General features: G+C 40.9%; 1 protein-coding gene across 3 annotated transcripts in view; it reads right to left on the bottom strand.

Moving 5' to 3' along the window:
* Positions 1–18246, bottom strand: part of Utrn (utrophin) — a 490302-nt gene that overhangs the window by 14084 nt on the left and 457972 nt on the right. For all 3 annotated transcript variants that reach the window (XM_051164610.1, XM_051164608.1, XM_051164609.1), the window contains 6 exons: positions 17574–17710; positions 11725–11763; positions 11448–11513; positions 10360–10425; positions 2223–2381; positions 1619–1859 (listed from right to left, as the gene is read on the bottom strand). In XM_051164610.1, the coding sequence (XP_051020567.1) occupies positions 1619–1859; positions 2223–2381; positions 10360–10425; positions 11448–11513; positions 11725–11763; positions 17574–17710 (708 nt within the window). The remainder of the gene's footprint in view (positions 1–1618; positions 1860–2222; positions 2382–10359; positions 10426–11447; positions 11514–11724; positions 11764–17573; positions 17711–18246) is intronic.

The raw sequence follows: 18246 nt of genomic DNA, 5'->3' as shown, positions 1-18246 counted from the left end.
TGCAGGGTATCTTATATGTAATCCCTGTGAAAGGGTCATTTGACCCCCCCAGAGAGGTGGTGACCCACAGGTTGAGAACTGCTGTTCTAAGAGTTCACACAATAAAACTTATCCTTTATTCATGTAGTACTTGGCGACCTCAAATTCACTCTAGAAGCAACATTTACTCCCAATGTACATGATATTGAGGTTGGGATCAAGAAAACACAAGCAAACAATCCAAAGTCTTAATAGAAAGTCAAGTCTTGACTCACTTAGGAAACTATTACTTTCTAAAGACACAGAGTTTTCAGACTTTTAAGTAAACTGCTCACAGAGGCATGTCAAAGAAATTCTACAATGACAGACATAGAAAAGTAAATGGCCAAAGGAAGAAGAGAGATCTACCACTTGCTATATAGGTAATGATAATGTTTTAAAGAATTCTGACAGGATAAAAAGACCCTTGTGGCAACTGCATCAAGATACTGTTCTCAAGTGTAAGCAAATCCATGGAGAAATGTTTTTCTTTGATGCAATATGTCACTTGTAGAAAAGGCTATCTCTCTTAGGATGTCACAAGATGCCACATCACACAGGCTGGAGAAAAAGGCACCTGTGACACGAATGCTGGTGCCAGTCAGGAAATCCTATGCGGGGATATGACCCTACACACATCTGCTGCAAAGGCATCCTCGCTGTCAGCTCCGTGACTGACTGTCCTCTTCAAGTAAAGTCAGTCAAACCATCAACTCTGTGAGGTGCACCCTGTCTTTCCTCTGTTGCCTCCTCTCACAAGACTGCCAGAAGCAGGAAGGCAGAAACTGTACCCTACGCTTCTTTCATAAACCAAAGAATGGTGGTTTAAAAACAAAACAAAACAAAAACCCTCTAGGTTGTTAGCCAGTGATGAATCATAAAATGAATGTACCAGCTTCTAATTAATATTAAGAAATAAAAGCAAGAGAAAACAAAGAGGGAGGGAGGGAGAGAGGGGACAGGGAGTGAAAATACAGAGAAAGAAAGAAGAGCAGGGAAAGAGAAAGTGAAGGAACAAAAGGAAAACAGGGGACATCATAAGAGATGCCATCTCTGTTAAAGGCGTGCATTATTTTGTATTCGTCATAAGCACATGTTTTCTTCTCAGCGTAAAATGTGCTTCCTATTGGCAAGAAAGTTTGCAAGCCATTGCTATAGAACATCCGCCGGTGTAAGGAAAAGATAGTGGCAAAATAACAGACATCTGTTCGTCTGTTCTCTGCAAAGAGTGACTGTTGTGGTACCTGCTTGCTCCTGCTTCCCTGGAAGAAAGCATTAGGTTGGAGGTTTTAGGTCACTTGCTGTCCTCAATCTCCACAGAAGCTTTCCTTATGAAATACAGACTCCTGTGTCCCACAGGATTGTTTTTAAATCAAACTACTCCAAGCTCAGATTTTAGTATAAAAGAAGAATGTGAAATTCTACAGTCAGGTGGGAAAACACACATTTTTGGATCAGTGAAGATTCTATTCGTACACGCAAACAGGGATCTCTAAGCCAGTAAACAATGAATTAGCTGTGGCAGGCCCAGGCCCAGGCTCCTGGGAGGTGGGCAGGTGCCATGCGGAGAGAGATGCCACACAGGACTCCACCCTACTACCTGCTCCAGCAGCTGTCTGAGGCGGTGCAGCTGAGACTCCAGCTGTTTGTTGTGATCTTCCAAAATCTGCATCCTGGCCTCCAACCGCCCTTTGTGCTGCCGGAGGAGCTTAGCTTCTGCGATAAGTTCCGAATCCTCGGACGTGTGATGAGGTGATACGATGGAGTCTGGAGGGGAGCCCACAGGGAGCCCTCTTCTTAGGTGCTGCTCCTTCAGCTGCTCATATTCCACCTGAAGATTTCTAATACAGAAAAGGAAAAAAACCCACAAAATAAAAGGATTATTATCACATTTATCGTCTTCTCTCCCAAACTGTGTGGGAATTTCGAATTTAGTCTCTGCTGCTCTTTGTCTTATGGAAGAACATTTATTAACAGGAAGAGTTAAGGGGAAGAAAATGGCGTCAAGCAAGAGTGCTTTCAGGCACCAACATTAAACTACAGATGCAGGGGGCCCCACCCACACCCCAGCCTGCTAATGACCTCCCAAACCTTGACCTCATTGTGACATCCTAGACAACTGCTCTGAAAAGAGGGCAGGGAGAGACTTTAGCCCTCATAGGAGGGAGAGAGTGGGGTATTTTCTTCTGCTGGGTCTGGCACACCTTTGCTCTTCCTCTAAGTCAGCAATGATCCGCTCCAGTTCCCCTCGCTCTTCCCTCTCCACGGACTTCAGGATCTGAGCTGGACTCTGTGGCTGGCTCACAGGAGACTCCCCGCCCAGTGTCTGGCAGTACTGCTGGATGAGGGCATGTTCATCCTCCCTAGCAAGACAAAGAAGATGGAGAGAGGCTCACATCTGGGTGGTGAGGTCTCTGAGGACACAAGAAGTAAAAACAGTGTTTCTAAGACTGGTGACCGGACCAGGTTGCCTTGCAGCTCTGTGTCTCCATGACCTTCCTTTGAAAACTCCAGCTGGATGATCATGCAACATGCCTTGTGTATGATGAGCTCAACATTTCAAAACCTTTGTGTCACAGTCTGTGATTCTCACAATCCCCAGAAAGCCATTCTACTTAACCAAGAAAAATAAAGTAAGGCACAGCAGTGGCTATAAATAAGAGTAATAAGCTGCTATAAATCAGGCCTAGATGGGTGTGTCCAACCTATGGCCATAGGCCGCATGCAGCCAAAGATAGCTTTGAATGTGGGGAAATACATTTGTAGATAAAGAAATAATGTGGCAATGTCAAAAGGTTGTGCATGCCTAGAAACAATTAATACAAAAGTTAAAGATGCTATAGGCAAACATATCACTCACCGACTACCAAAACAGTGGATTATAAGATCACTGGGCCAAGAACAAGTGATCTTTAGATTTGCTGGTAACCATATTTACTATGTTGATAACTCAAAGGATTTATAATTTATATTTTTATTCAAGTAACAGCCTAAAGTCAATTGTATATATTTATAAACTAGCAAGAGATATTTTACTTGGTGTTATCACAAGTAATTTTTAGAACCAATATCCTGCATTAAATCATTAAATACATTAAATTCATCCAAGTTCTTCATCTAATGATCTGTCCCTGAACTGGAGAAAGGAACAGTAGATGCATGGCTGACATGGGGTGACAATGGAGGCAAAGCCAATATGTCTGTGGTAAGGAAACACTTTCCAGCTGGCCTGGAATCTCTTTTCTTCCTTTGTGAGGCAGATCTAGTTGGATGCCCTCAGGAAGGTGTGTTTGCCACATCTCCTGGCTCATGAGATTGCAGAGCTTTCTAGCACGCTAGACCTGGGCTGCTTGATAGTTTTTGGCAAACAGGAGAGACAAAGGATAAGGCGTCAGGAAAATAAGACGTAAGTGATGTGGCCACCCAGTTTAAAACAAAACTGTCCTGTGGCTGAACCTTAAGTGGAAGCTGTGCAGCAGCATGGTTCTCTCAGCATGCCCTGGACCAGAGCATGTCCCAAAACAGCCAAGGGGAACTGAGCAGTCCTGGACCTTTCACTGTTTCACCTGGGCCTTGAAATTGCATTGCCCTTGTACATATGAGCAGTATTGGATACTGGACAAGCACTCTGATTCTTGTGTGATACAAAATTCATCCTTGGCATATTACGCTTTTGCTCTGACAACCGGAGGTCTGAAATTACATCTATGAATTAATGTGTTCTTGAGAGAGAGAGAGAGAGAGAGAGAGGGATAGACAGACAGACAGACAGACAGACAGACAGACAGACAAAGAGCATGAAGCCATGGAGAAAACTGGGTGTTATGCTTGCTGAAGCACCAGAGCTGAGCTACTGGGCCTCCCTCTTCCATTTAGCTTTCCCACTTTCCTTCCTTTTCTCACACACACACACACACACGCACACACACACACACACACACACACACACACACACACACATGAGGGGGGAGAGGGAGAAAGAGAGTCCCTTTTAATAGGGGTGTGTGATGGTTGTTTATAACAAAGACGGAAAGTAAAAATAAATCAGGCAGATGGCATGAGGTAAAACCAGCATGGCTTCGTCTTTTCATGTTTCTTAGTAAATTCGGGGTCTCTAGGGGAAGCCTCCATAAAACTGCAGTGCCCTGAGGTTTTAAAGAATGAGAAGAGCAGGGTTCACAGCATCCGTGTCTACTGCGCTGGACCAGAGCATGTCCCAAAATGACCAAGGGGAACCGGGCAGTCCTGGACTTTTCATTGTTTCACCTGGGCCTTGAAATTGCTTTGCTCTTGCATGAATGAACAGTAGCAGATACTGGACACAAAGCAGCCGGAACTCCTAGGATACCTCCACAGAGAAGTCAAAAAGAAACCTGGCAGGCAGTGGCAGCAAGATGACTCGGCAGATAAAAGTGGCTGCCCCAAGCCAGATGACCTGAGTTTGACCTCAGTACCCAGACGGTACAAGGAGAGAACTAACTCCCACAAGTCATCCTCTGACCTTCTTGTGTATGTCATTGCACGCACGCATGTACATGTGCACATGCACACCCTCACACATACATGCACACACATATGTATGCAGATACAGTAAACGCTAAACAAATAATAATAACTAATAGAAAAGAAGCCAGAAAGGGAGATGTGGGGGAACAGAGTGTTTTCCTGGTAAGAAGCACATGACAACACATGGGTGTGTGGGCATGCCTACACACACATAAACACACACACACACACACACACACACACACACACCACAGCTCATGTGCAGTAACCTACACATAAGTATTTGAAGAGACAGAAGCAGAGATGAAGCCTTGAGTGACAAAATCAACAGCATGGGACACTAGTTAGCGCCTGTGTGTCACGGGTGATGATTGGAGGCACCAGTCTCACATCATGTAGGAAACGTGGAGTAAGAAAGATGTAAGTCAAAACTAAGCTAGGACAGAGCAAATGGACAAGGTATAAACACATAGAGAACATGCACGGAAGCAATTGCAGAATAAGAGAACACACTGCAAATATTTCTTCTCACATTGAAACACACCTTAGCAAGCAAATCAAAGACGGAAGGAATACCCAAGAAAGAGAACAACAAATACAGAACATTTACTGCACAGCAGTCAGCTAAAATCAAAGGGAAGCGAGGAGTCATTAGCACTTGAAGAAAAGGGTTTAGCCTCCTGCTGTCCCAGATACTTAATGTCCATTGACAAGGGGTGATGTGTAGAGTCCTACCTCACTCACTCTCATGAGCAGGGAGGTCACTCATTTCTACAGCACTCTGTCCTTGGGGCAAAAGGAAATTGTAAAAAACAATGCAGAACAGAACAGAACTAAGTGGTAACTTCAGGTACTGAAATGAGTAGGAGGCAAATCGAATTAGTTATATAATGCCTGTGGATAGAATTCCTAAGTGAAAGCATAAAAACCCAAACGTAAACAGCTTTAAAAGGATAAATAATAAGAACCTCAAGAAGAAAAAGGAAGTGTGGACCCCGGAAGTGGGCTGGATCATCTCATGACTAGGAACTGACCACACTATCTGACCTAGCCATTAAGTGTCACCACATTTATACAAACACTTGGGCCTGGGGATTATATGCATAATATTAACATAAACCACGCTTTTGTTTTAAGAAGTTGGGCAGGTGAGATGGCCCAAGAGGTAAAAGTGCTGGCTAATGACCTGGGTTCAAATATTTCCAACACAAACAGATGTGCATGTATACACACAAATAAATAAGTAATGAGTAAAAATTTTTTAAGGTTGGGGACTGCAAAACCACTGGAAATTCTATTTGGGAAGCATTTTGTCAGTATTTATGTAAGTTCACCTCTTTTTTCTTTTAAGATTTATTTATTAAGGATACAGTGTTCTGCCTGAATGTATACCTGCACACCAGAAGAAGATACAATGTGATTTCTGGGAATTGAACTCAAGACTTGCAGATGAGCAGACAGTGCTCTTAAGCATTGAGCCATCTCTCTAGCCCACAAGTTCACCTCCTTTGTGAACTTGATGGTGTATAGTGTGCTGGTATAATTATCAAAGCCATTAACTACATTTTTAGTTTGTTTGTTGTGGTGTCTGGAAGAGAATTAAGGCTATCTCTGTAAAAAACTTTTTTAAAAATAGAAATATTTTACATGTAACATAAAATCTTGGCCTTAAATGTTTTTCATAGATTATTAGTCTTAAAGGTTAAATATAAAAATTGATACATTCTAGTCTTTAATTGTGCATAATAAAAACCAAGAGCACCCTCATTATGTAGGTGCTAAATCATGCGCCAGATTAGGGTCATTAAATATCAATAGTGTGCATCATGTAGAAATAGAGAGTATTTTTTAAATGGAGGCTGGTACCAAGAAGTATCATTAGATGGAATATAATTATACTGCAGCTGATGCATTTAGAAAATACGATCTACATTACAAAATTAGTTCCTATCACATGATGAAAGAGCTGGGCTTCACTTGATGACCTTTTACAACCAATGCTCTATTCTAGGTTTCAGATTTACAAACAGCAATTTCAATGTAAACCATGGCTAAGCCCCACTTTGCTCCACGTAAAACAGTGTCACCCAACCACAGAAAGCAGGTGGAGTGAGGACCTGGCAATGGCTTCAGGAACTGTTGCCTAAGGGTCCCTAGGGCTGTCCTGGGTCCTGTCCCTTCCTAAGATGCGTATGATTAACTCTTCCTACAAACATACTTAGTTGCCTTAAAACTAACGCCCCTATAAATTGTCCAGAGTCAGGCTTTCAGAGACATAGGGAGTGCTTGGGATTGGATGTGTGTAGGCATCAAATGCTGGGAAACTGGTATATACTCCAGGAGATCTATCTATCTATCTATCTATCTATCTATCTATCTATCTATCTATCTATCTTTCTATCGATCTACCTATCCTATGTAATATGAAGGCCCAATAAACAATGAAAGTTCATGAAAGGGAACATTTGGGGAAGGGGACAGGAATTTGTTTCCATAGTCCAATTTGAGGGATCAAAGGCACCTCAACCTACAGGTTTGTTGGCTATTGCTGAAGGCACAAAAAACAGCTAAACAAACAAAAACAAGAAAGCGTTGGTGAATGGTCTTTCCTAGCTCTATGGTTGGAGGACTTCCATGGTGGGCAACTGCAAGCTCACCATTCAATAGAGTGTGCAGAAGACACACAGCTGGATATCACATGACTAAACATAACCCAGGGCCCAAGTATAAAATGAGGAAGAGTGATGTGGTGGCACATGCTTGTCATCAGAACACTTCACAGGGTAAGGCAGATTAGAAATCTGAGGCCACTGTCTATCACATACTAAAATTCTGTCTAAAAAAGAGGGAACAGACAAAACAATAAAAAAAAACCAACCAAACAAACAACAACAAAAACAAGGCTGGTGGGTTCTGAGCGCTGTCTCTTAAAAATTAATCATAACTGCACATGCGTGTGAAGATACACCGATTTGAATAGGGCTCAACCAAACAGCATACAAACTTCCTGAAAATATTAACAACTGACTCTCACAAGTGGCCCCATCACTCCACCATATTCTAGGAATAAAATAAATATCTGCTGACTGAATCACCGCATTAAATAGCTGCGTATGGAATCTGTTCAGCCTCTACTCATTTGGTTATCTTCTCTGTTATGAAACATTAGTGATAAAATTAAAGATCATGCTTATTTTAATTTTAAGACAGTGTATATTAAATTTGAACATTGCCTGTACTCTGTTCACATAATAAGGTAAACACAGATTAAAGAAGTTAAATACTTATCTTAACTATTTTTTAAATTTCATTTAATTCCTTGCTACTTCTAACACTGGTGAGAATTTGATTGACTTAAAAGATATTTAAGATACTTAATTACTTTATATGAAATGCCTACTAGTAGGTTACATATGAAAGAACAGTGCAAATACTTTATTGTTTTGAGCTGGAAATGGTTTCTGGTTCATAACTCCTGAATAATGATGCCTAAGTCATGACTGGATGATGGCTAAGTGTTAGAGTGTCAAACTTTGAGACTTAAAATTGGAAAAGTTCACAAGAGCTTTCATTTATAAGCTTAATGATAACTGAGGGAATGTAACGTAAAAAAAAAAAAAAATGCTCAGTGTAAGTGTTCTTTATCAAAGTGATAACTGGTTCTCAACCTGAGGGTTGCAACCCCTTTGAGGGTCCAATGACCCTTTCATAGGGATTGCATATCAGATATTTACATTATGAATCACAATTATAGCAAAATTAGTTATGAAATAGTAGCAAAATAATTTCATGGTTGGGCAGTCACCACAACATGAAGAACTATATTGAAGAGTTGCAGCATTAGGAAAGTTGAGAACCAGTAGCATAAGGTATTCTACTTGGCTTTCTTCAGTCTTTGTAAGTAAAAAACATGTGCACACTATATACATATATACACTATACATATATATATATATATATATATATATATATACACTACACACACACATATATACACATACACACATACACACACACACACACATAGGGTTTTTGGTTTTTTTTTTTTTTTTTTTTTTGAGACAGGGTTTCTCTGTATAGGCCTGGCTTTCCTAGACTCGCTTTGTAGACCAGGCTGGCCTTGAACTCACAGCGATCTGCCTGCCTCTGCCTCTCGAGTGCTGGGATTAAAGGGGTGCACCACCACGCCCGGCCACACTATCTTCTATAGCTTCTCTGTTTCTCTTGGGCTCCCTGCCTGGTCAAACCATAATGAGCCCACCAGTCACACCCACTTGAAACTGTAGAAGCCTTTCACACATTATCTCACAACTAATGTGAAAAACAAGGTCAAAACAAGTTCCAAAGAAAAAAGATCTACTACAGTGGTACCATCAGAGAGAAAATGTTTGCCAAGAGCATTCCACAACCAAGCTGAAGATGTGCAAGTAAGGAAACCAGACATAAAATACCTGGCTTTGAAGCTATTTGAAAAGACATTCTAAAGCCAATCGGGATTTTCCCACTTGCTAATAAAATGAAATATTTTCAAGGGGATGACTTTTCGATGAGCGGCAGGGAGAATGTGTCCAAGCACGTGTGGACAGCATTGCTAGGAGTAGAGACTATGACGAATATGTGAGTAAACAGAAAAAAGAGGAATTGACAAAAGTGTGTCAATCCCGTGAATGAGCATCTTGAAACTATCAATGAACAGCAATATTATGGGCTGGATAGAAGACTCAGTTGCTCACGTGCTGGCCATGGAAGCATGACTTACTGAGCTCAGATTGCCAGCCCTGATGTGAAAGCTGGGTACGGGAGCACATGTTTGCACCACCAATGCTGATGGGAGCTGAAGGACTGGGCTGGAGTGGTGCAGAGAGATAGATCCCTAGAGCTTACTGGCTGGCCAGCCTAGCTAAATAAAGAACCATTTTCATTGAAATACTCTGTCTCAATAAATAAATAAATAAATAAATAAATAAATAAATAAATAAAGTGGAGAGCAAGTGAGAAAGACACCTGATGTTGATTCATGTCATCCACATATATGTGCAAACATATGAACCTACGTATAAATGTATACACACCCACACAAATACAAACACAACACATCCACATTCACAAAAATAAATGTAAATATTGTATTATTATTATTATTATTATTATTATTATTATTATTATTATTATTATTATACACCAATCCGATTGTAAGTGAACATTTCATTTACACTAACATGGCTTAAAAACTTGAAGTGAAAACACAACAAATATAACATTTATATCATTCCTGATTGGTTTGTGGTTCTTTTTGCTGTGTCTAATTTGTTGTGGATATGTGTAATAAATGTAACTGTACGTGGAAAAGAGAATAATGACAATAATTTTAAAAAGAAAACATTAAAAAGTACTTGAACTGTGCGTAGGCTTTTTGGAAACACACATCAATTTTGGTTGGGATCACAACTCAGAGGCCATGGTCCCTGAAGATTATTTCTGAAACCATCACACAAGGAGCCTCCCACACTTCAGAACCAGGTTCCTTCTTGCCTTCAACGGCCCCAGTCAGTACTAATGTGACACATGCCCACCATCACATCTTTTCCCTATGCACATGCTTCATGTGTCCTACAAAGCCCACCGTCACAGCCTGGTCCATTTCTCTGTTTTTCTAAACCCACTCCGAGGCCACCTTTTGCCTCTCCCTGACCTCCCCAATAAATCTCTGTAAAGAGGTTCTGTTGCATGGTGTGATTTTTGTGACCTTCCTAGGCCCCAACCACCAAGATTCTTTTTCAAAACAAAACCCTTTCAGATAGCCTCCTTGGCAGACTCAATTCATGGTGCACTTACACGCTTCCTGTGGTAGAACTGCTGTCAGTTAGGAAAGATCCATTTGTCCTTTCCATCTGAGCCAGTCTGAAATTACAAAAATGAGGAAATGATATCAATCGGCCACAACCACCATGGTCATCCAGAAGCATGCTCGCTTATTTTTAAATCTACATTAATTCTGACCAGACAGAAAACAACCTAAACCTTGCACAGTGGTGAAATCACAACCACCTTTACTGGTGAGCTGAAATTTGATCAGCACTCACTCAGGGCCTAGAGGCTGTTGTCTTATACACAGTGTGGTCCTCTCCTTGAGCTCCCAGGTCCCCTAGCTGGTCTCCACTCAAGTGGGATAACCTTTGCATTACAAATCTAATTATGCTCCTCTCGGGTCTGAAGATTCAGCATGACTTCTCTTGACCTGGAATGTGAACCAACTCTCTGTGTTACCATGGTTTTCAGCACCCTGTCATCTCTCACCTGCTTTCCCTTCTGTGACTCAGTAAATAAGGTCTGTTCTTTTACAGCTATCTACCAGCTCCAAAAACTGGACTTAGTCTCAATTCAGTCTTAATGTTAACACTTTTAATGGTACTTAAACTAGAGATTTGGATACAGCTAGCTTCTAGAAGCATCAATGGTTCGTATTAAATACTTCCTTGCAAGTTTTCCACAGTATGTACAGGCCTATATTTTGCGTTGTTTAGGGATTTAAAAACAAATTCTAATAATCAAACATCAGCGTAAGTTTAATTACATATTGCAATTCCTATGTGCACGGTCTCCTGAGAGTGGCTCCAATCGCTCCTTTCATTCACAGAACTAGGTTATATTATGTGAACTCTGTCTGCTCGATGTTTGGAGTCTCTGTAGCTCTGTAATGGCAGCCTATTGAAATCTGCTTTTCATAGAGTACATAGCAGGTGTTTGGTAAAGTGCAAATCACACAGTAAAAAGCTAAGGGCCCAGGCTCCACAGGTAATAGAATCATGACTTTGGCAAATACATTCCCACATCAAGAGCTGTCGGCATCACTGAATTACTACAAAAGCAGAAATATTCCGAGTGGCAGAGCGGGGGTTGGGGGGTGACTATCAATCTCTTACCGTGTGGCGTATTGCTCTATTCTTGAGTGGGTGTCATCATGAAACAGCTGAGGGGACTGAGAGGGACTGTAAAGAGAGAGAGAGAGAAAAAAGGCAAGGGCTTTATTCTCAGTATTGACAGATGTTACCAGTTAGAAGGTTAGTTAAGTAATGACTGTCATGCAAAGAAACCGCCAGCATTGTCACCCAGGATGTGAAAGTAGTAGAGCAGTTTAGGCCCGTGCTAGCACTCCTGCTCAGAACTCCCCTCCTGTGCGTGGGGAATGTGAATACTCACTCATAGTGCTCTGGCCACATACTGATGAGCGTGATAGGACTGCAGAGAGGGGACAGGGAGACAAAAGGCACAGAACAAACATTTAGAGTGATTTCAGACAAAAGCAGAAGGAGGCGGACTACTCACAACTCTACTCACACTGGGCTATCTTGATATTCACCACTGGGGAGATCAAAGGCAACTTTCACAGCTCTTACAACATATGTATTTCAAGACAGTAATCACATTTTAGCACAGTCAGACTGAGAAAATCAGCAGGATGTGCTACAGATCACCCCCAATTATAGGCTGTTCGAAGATAATGTCCTAGAACATTCCAAGGGAGATACAATTTTTTTTTTGTTTTTTTGTTTTTGTTTTTTGTTTTTGAGAAGACACTTGATAAGAAAGCTGAATTTATTATCTAGTTACTACGCTGTCAATATCAGAAATGAAGTAAAAATGATTTTCTGGCTCTTCATTCAGAAATATAAAAGTTCAAATCAGGTGTACAACAAGTCTCTCCGCTTCAATAAACTAAGAAGAGAAAAGCCTTTCTGCCTCCCCATGTCCTACTCAGAGTCACATCATCAGCTCACTGAGAGCGACTTCTTTAGGACAGCATCTTCTAGGTCTTCTCTAGCACCATCTAGTATGATGCTATTACCTACAAGTTCACACCAGGAAACCAGGTGGGCAAAGGAGTTCCGCTTGAGCCAGGGTCTTGGGTCCCGCATTGTTGGGGCAGCCCTGGCCTCTCAGGCTCTTGGGAACCCCAAATCTTCATGAAATGTCACTCAAACAATTTGTCCCAATTTAATGGTAGTTTAAATTTTAACTTTTGAGGGACGGCAATGATGAAGTACCTGATGAATGCAGAAATTTAAGAGCACAAAGGAAGATTTGTACTCTGTCTAATTATGTAAAGTCTCTTGAAAAAAGCTAATGCTGATTCAAGCAAAATCATTCTAGACTTCCTTTTCTATTATATGTGACTACTTGAGATATGGTTAATGATCTCATTATCTCCTGCCATGAAGCACAAGATGATGTGTGCATGGCAGAAACTAAAGAGATGGAAGGTCATCTTATGCGGTCTGAAGCTAATTTTCGTTAGACCTACTTTCAAAAATGCACATTCATCTTCTATGTCTGTCTAAATACCTACTCTGTAAATAAGAGTTAAGTGCGTATGTGTAAAGGAGACGCAGGGACAATGGACCAACAGAGCTCCCCTGCACCTTTATCATATAACTACTTCTCATTGCCATTGAAATAGGGGCAGTAAATTCAAGAGACACACAGATCCACACCACAGTTCCTAAACCAGCAACTGCTGAAGAGATTATCTCTGAAATTCAAGTGTAGGACAACATTCAATATCAGCTTACAAGAGAAGAAAATGCCTACTTGTGTGTGTGTGTGTGTGTGTGTGTGTGTGTGTGTGTGTGTGTATCACACTCACACACAATACATACTGATTCTTAGGAAGTTGATTGTTGGCACAAAAGTGATTTGTGAACTAAGAATGGAGGGGGCAGAAACCTGGGCTGAAAGAAAAACGTTTTTATGGAAAAAATACCAAAGAAAGGAAATAGAAATATAAAGCCAAAGGTTAGCTTGCTTTGCCTTCAGAGGATTTGATTTGTAGGGAGAAACTGTGATCAACACTCACACTTAGTTCTGTAGGAAGAAAGAACAGCATCAAAGTGCTTTATTTATGCTTGGGACCTATGGCTAAGGAGGGTTGAGCTCACTTGACAGACTGCTTGTCCTGTGTGAATGAGGTCCTGAGTGCCATCCCAGCACCCAAATGTAAGTAATAACTAATAAATAAGACAAAGGTAACGCTAACCAGTGAGTTACCACTGATGTAATAACTGAGCTCCTTCCTGCGTTACAGTGTAGCAGCTTGGCAGGGAGTTTGGACCAACTTCATATTATATGAGAAGAATCAGAGTCTAAAATTTAAACTAAGTCTACAAAAGAACTTGGTGACCCCTTTAATGACACAGATTCCCAGCCGTCTTCTCATAGTCCTGTTCTTTTGCCTCTAAAGTGGTTAGACTGTAGTGTACTGCTGGAAGACCAGACATGGCGACCACTCCGGTCTGTCTTCTGAGATAGTGCGTTGACAAGTCCCTGACGCTGTTTGGTTCTTATGTCTTCATAAGTATGTGAGGAGGTAAACAAATAGACTTCCTTCCCTCTTCACGTGCAGCTATGGCCAAGCTCCCCAACTTCTCTACTCTCTGGATTGTGCACTTCCTGCCTCCACCCTGCTATCTGTAACGGCGAACTCCCTCTCATACTCTGTCAAATCAAGGTAACTTTCTTTTCAAGACTTCTTCACTTGTCTGTGTATATGCCTCTGTGTCTACGCCCTATGTGTACATGCCAGATGTGTGTGGGTGCCTCTGGATGCTAGGAGAGGGTATCGGAGGCCCTGGAGTACAAGTTACAGGTTGTAAGCTGCCCAACACAGTTGCTGGGAACTGAACTGGGATCTCTGGGAGAGCAGCTAATGCTGTTAACTACTCCTTCGTTCCCAAGCCAACTTTCTTAATGCTTCCATAATGCTCTCCCATCTCGTGGCTCCATTGTGTTGCTTCTAATATAATGCATTGTCCCTTATAGTGCTCCACCACCTCAAGACATAACCATAGTTCTTGTGGTGATGAACCCTCCACCACCTTGAGACATGACCCTAAATATTGTGCTTGTGAAGCCTCCTGGCTCCTAACGAAGTTCATTTTCTGATGGGTAATCTTATGTCATCGCCTTTCCTGAACCATCTACCACTCTTTTCCCTTTACATTACCTGTGAACTCACAAAGTTCCCCATCACTCTCAGGATACACTCTGCAGACACTGGTATAGGTAACAAGGCTCACTGCTATCTGGCCTTCGCGTCTCTCGTTCTTCGTCTTTGATGCTAGTTTCCTCTTAGAGCTTTAAGCTGGGTTTTTGGAAATGATTCATTTGTCCAGTAAGTTTTTTCCTCTACCTCTGAGCACTCCAAATTCTCAGGGCATGACTCAGGCAGGCCTCACCACAGACAGCTATCCGTCCCTCTCAGCCCTGGGATCCATCTCCACAATTGCACCTGCTCTGAGTGGATTCTCACTATGGTAAAGTCCTCAGAGCGGTAGAGTTCACGGTGAATGCTTCACCCAATACCAGGAGCAGGTGTCTCTTGTTCTTTGTCACCTTTAGGATTTCTCCAGCCAATAATAATCTCCCAGAGGACTCAGCTTACTTTTGCCGCCATGTTAGCACATCTGCCAGCTCTATTATGAATAGTAACACTCTTCAGTTTTACTCATTTATTTCCATTTTGAAAATTCTTGCATACAGATTTGTCAAATTAACTGAATAAGTGGCAGCATGGACATGCTTCTGCCCCTTTAGTAATATATGCTTCTTCCCGTAAAGTCCCTTCGCGCATGCCTGCATGGCTGATTACTGGTCAGCAGATAAAACACTACATTTGCAAAGATGAAAGGGAAAGAAGCAAAGGAGCGTTCTAACCAGAGCCGTAAATAACTTTAACACCTTCACCACTTCAGTGGTTTTTTTTCTCCGATGTTCTCCTCCCACAAGTAGGAAAATAAATGAAATCAAATTTTAAAAAAAAAACAAAGACTACCCACTCACATGAATTGTTCTACTGGAAGATTAAGTGACCTTGTAGCAGAAAGGGGCTCAGCAGAAAAATGCACTACAGCAAATCCACAGAGCTCTATGTAGAGTTTGAAGAAGAAAACTGCCCACACTATCTAGTAGCTCATAAATCTTGTTCAGAGGGGATCATGTGGCATCCACTTTAATCCGATGCCCTTCCTTTCTTCTTCTTCTAACCCTCTTGGAAAATGATGGGAAATTTATGTTAAGTGGGGCAAGGCATTTCAGCATAGTGTATCACACTCACAGAGGGAAATTATTTTACAAGGTTTTCTGCTAATTTTTAGTTTTACAAACGTCACCTTAGGGGCCCTGGATATGGCTCAGTGAGTAAAACATGTGCCCTGCAAGTGTCAGGGACTCAAATTCAGTCTCCAGAACCCACAAGAGAGCCTGGTCGCCTATGATCTAGGCACTCAGGAGGCAGAGACTGGAGGATGCCTGGGACTTCCTGGCCAGCCTTGCTCAGTTGGCAAGCTGCGGATTCAGTGAGAGACTCTGTCTCAAAAAATAAGGTGAAAGCCACTGAAGATGACAACCTACGTCAATCTCTAGCCTCCAAACACACAGATGAACTCAAGCATGCACGTACAAATTGAATCTCATGATTATTTTGATGTTGAAAGGCAAAGTATTTAAAATGTTTAAAAGGTGTGTGAAATATCCATCTGTCTATGGCTCATGTGAAGGATGGAGATATTTGGGATTCAAAATAAGAATGACTTAACAAAGGAGTGAAAGGCAGCATTGCTCAGTACAAATCTATTATATTCCCTCCTAGACCCTAGGGATAAGTGGTACAATATCTATAATATTACATGCCACAAATAGCTACTGCAAAGGTTAATTACATGTGATCAGAGCAGAAGTAAAATTTCTCAGGTGTCCAGCAAGTCAAACTATGTATTGGATACTAAAGAAGAATTCTTCGGAGCACACAATCTTTGAAGGGAAAAGCATATTCATAAAAGACCAAATGGTAAATACATTTCCTAAATGTATTTAAAAAGCTTTCTTTATGATAAAACAAATGTGTAAGATCTGTTTAAATGTGTGGTATGGCAACAATCAGGAAAGTTTATGTTTTTATGGGTGGTGTACATACTTGTTTGGGTGTGCGTACATATGTATATACATACATGTAGAAGCCAGAGGTAAATGCCGGGTCTCTTCCCAAGTCACTTTTCAACATGCATGCTTTTTAGTTATAAGGGTGTTTTGCTTGCAAACTCAGGCACATGAAAAAGGATGCAGTTGAAATATTGATGCACATATTTTAAAAAGTGATTCAATGATTTAATATCACATCTACTTTGATCTCAATAGATAACTCCCTGGTGCTTTCAAATACCCATGCATGTCTTCTGGCTCATTTTAAAAAGACTTTTAAAAAGTCTTTTTCCTTCTCATTTCAGGCTCTAGATCCTTTTCTTCTTTAGCTTTTATGATCCCATTGTAATTTTGTGCTCTCATAACTTCACAGAAGATGCTTGTCTCAAAATGCAGACTTTTAAGCAATTTTGTCTAATTCATGCAATGTACAAAGTTGTTGCATTTTGCTGCTTTCATCTTTAAGAAGACTGATAAGAAACATAAAATGAGATTTTGGAAAAGACTTGTATTTGAAGTGCAAAATGAAGTATTATTGATAATTTATATTAAAAAGATGCAAAATAGAGCTGGGGCTATAACTCAAAGGTAGCATACTTGGCTAGCACGTAGAAGGCTCAGGGCTCATTCTAGAACCCCAAAACAAAACAATAAAAGGTATTGTAACAAAAAGATTGAAACTTATAAAAAGGGAAAAAGAAAGGGGAAAATGAAAGAATGAAACAGCTAATGATACCAGAATTTGATTCAAATATTTCTAAAGAGAAAAAGAAAGGAAGAAAGGAAAGAAGAAAAAAAGAAAGAAAGAAAGAAAGAAAGAAAGAAAAGAAATGAAAAGAAACACTGGCTGTGACAGTATTAAAAAAAAACAAGCAAAAAACAAAACAAAACAAACAAACAAAAAAACCAAGTAATACAAATCAATTGTTGCTGAAGACCTAATTTACCTGTCTCAAAATAAAATGTTTCACCAGGACATAAATCTTTTCAACACTATGTAATTTCTTTTGTGTTGTTAACATTAAAAATGGCCAGATGCAAGTGTTCAACAGACTGAATGCTAGAACAGAACTCACGCCTCCAAGTTGTCTCCTTCCAGCACGGTCTGGACAGGCAGGTAGCCGAGCCGGGGGTGCTTGGCGAAATACTTCTTGGACCTGAACTTGTTCTTCAGCACCTTTGTGAAGTCTCGCACATCTTCTCCAGACGTTGTCTGTGAGGATGAAACATTCACAGTTTTCATTAAAGACAAAGGCTGTAGCAACACCTACACCGAGACCTGAGCAGGTATAAGCTGAAGGTCATTAAACACCAAGAATTTTGGTCACTTTATACGCTTTTGGAATGCACAGTGTCTCATGAAAACAAATGGCAATGCGGATTCTCGTGAAACATATATTCAGTGACGATTCCATAATTAAAAAAAAAAATGTGTTAAGAGTAAACTACTAAGGAACTTATTTATCCAACATTTTAAAAACTTGATCCCAAAACTGAAGTTTTGGAAGGCATACTCACAGATTCTTATTAGTACACCAATTTTCTTCCGCAAGTGTGGTGATGGCAGTCCAGTTACAGGCTTTTAAGTAGGGCTGAGAAAAGCCTGGCTGGGCTTAGCATTTGGCCACGCTAGCTGCCCACAATCCACCACACATTCTGGTTGGGAGAAAGTCCAAACAATAATAAAGGACAGTGGCAGGGCGCACAGAAGCTGCGTGTCCCTCATCTCAGCACATTCAAAATAGAGAC

Source organism: Acomys russatus, chromosome 21 (assembly GCF_903995435.1).
Source record: "Acomys russatus chromosome 21, mAcoRus1.1, whole genome shotgun sequence".
Classification (NCBI taxonomy): Eukaryota; Metazoa; Chordata; class Mammalia; order Rodentia; family Muridae; genus Acomys; species Acomys russatus.
Note: the sequence above shows the minus strand (reverse complement) of the source record. Positions and strands in the feature narration are given on the sequence as shown.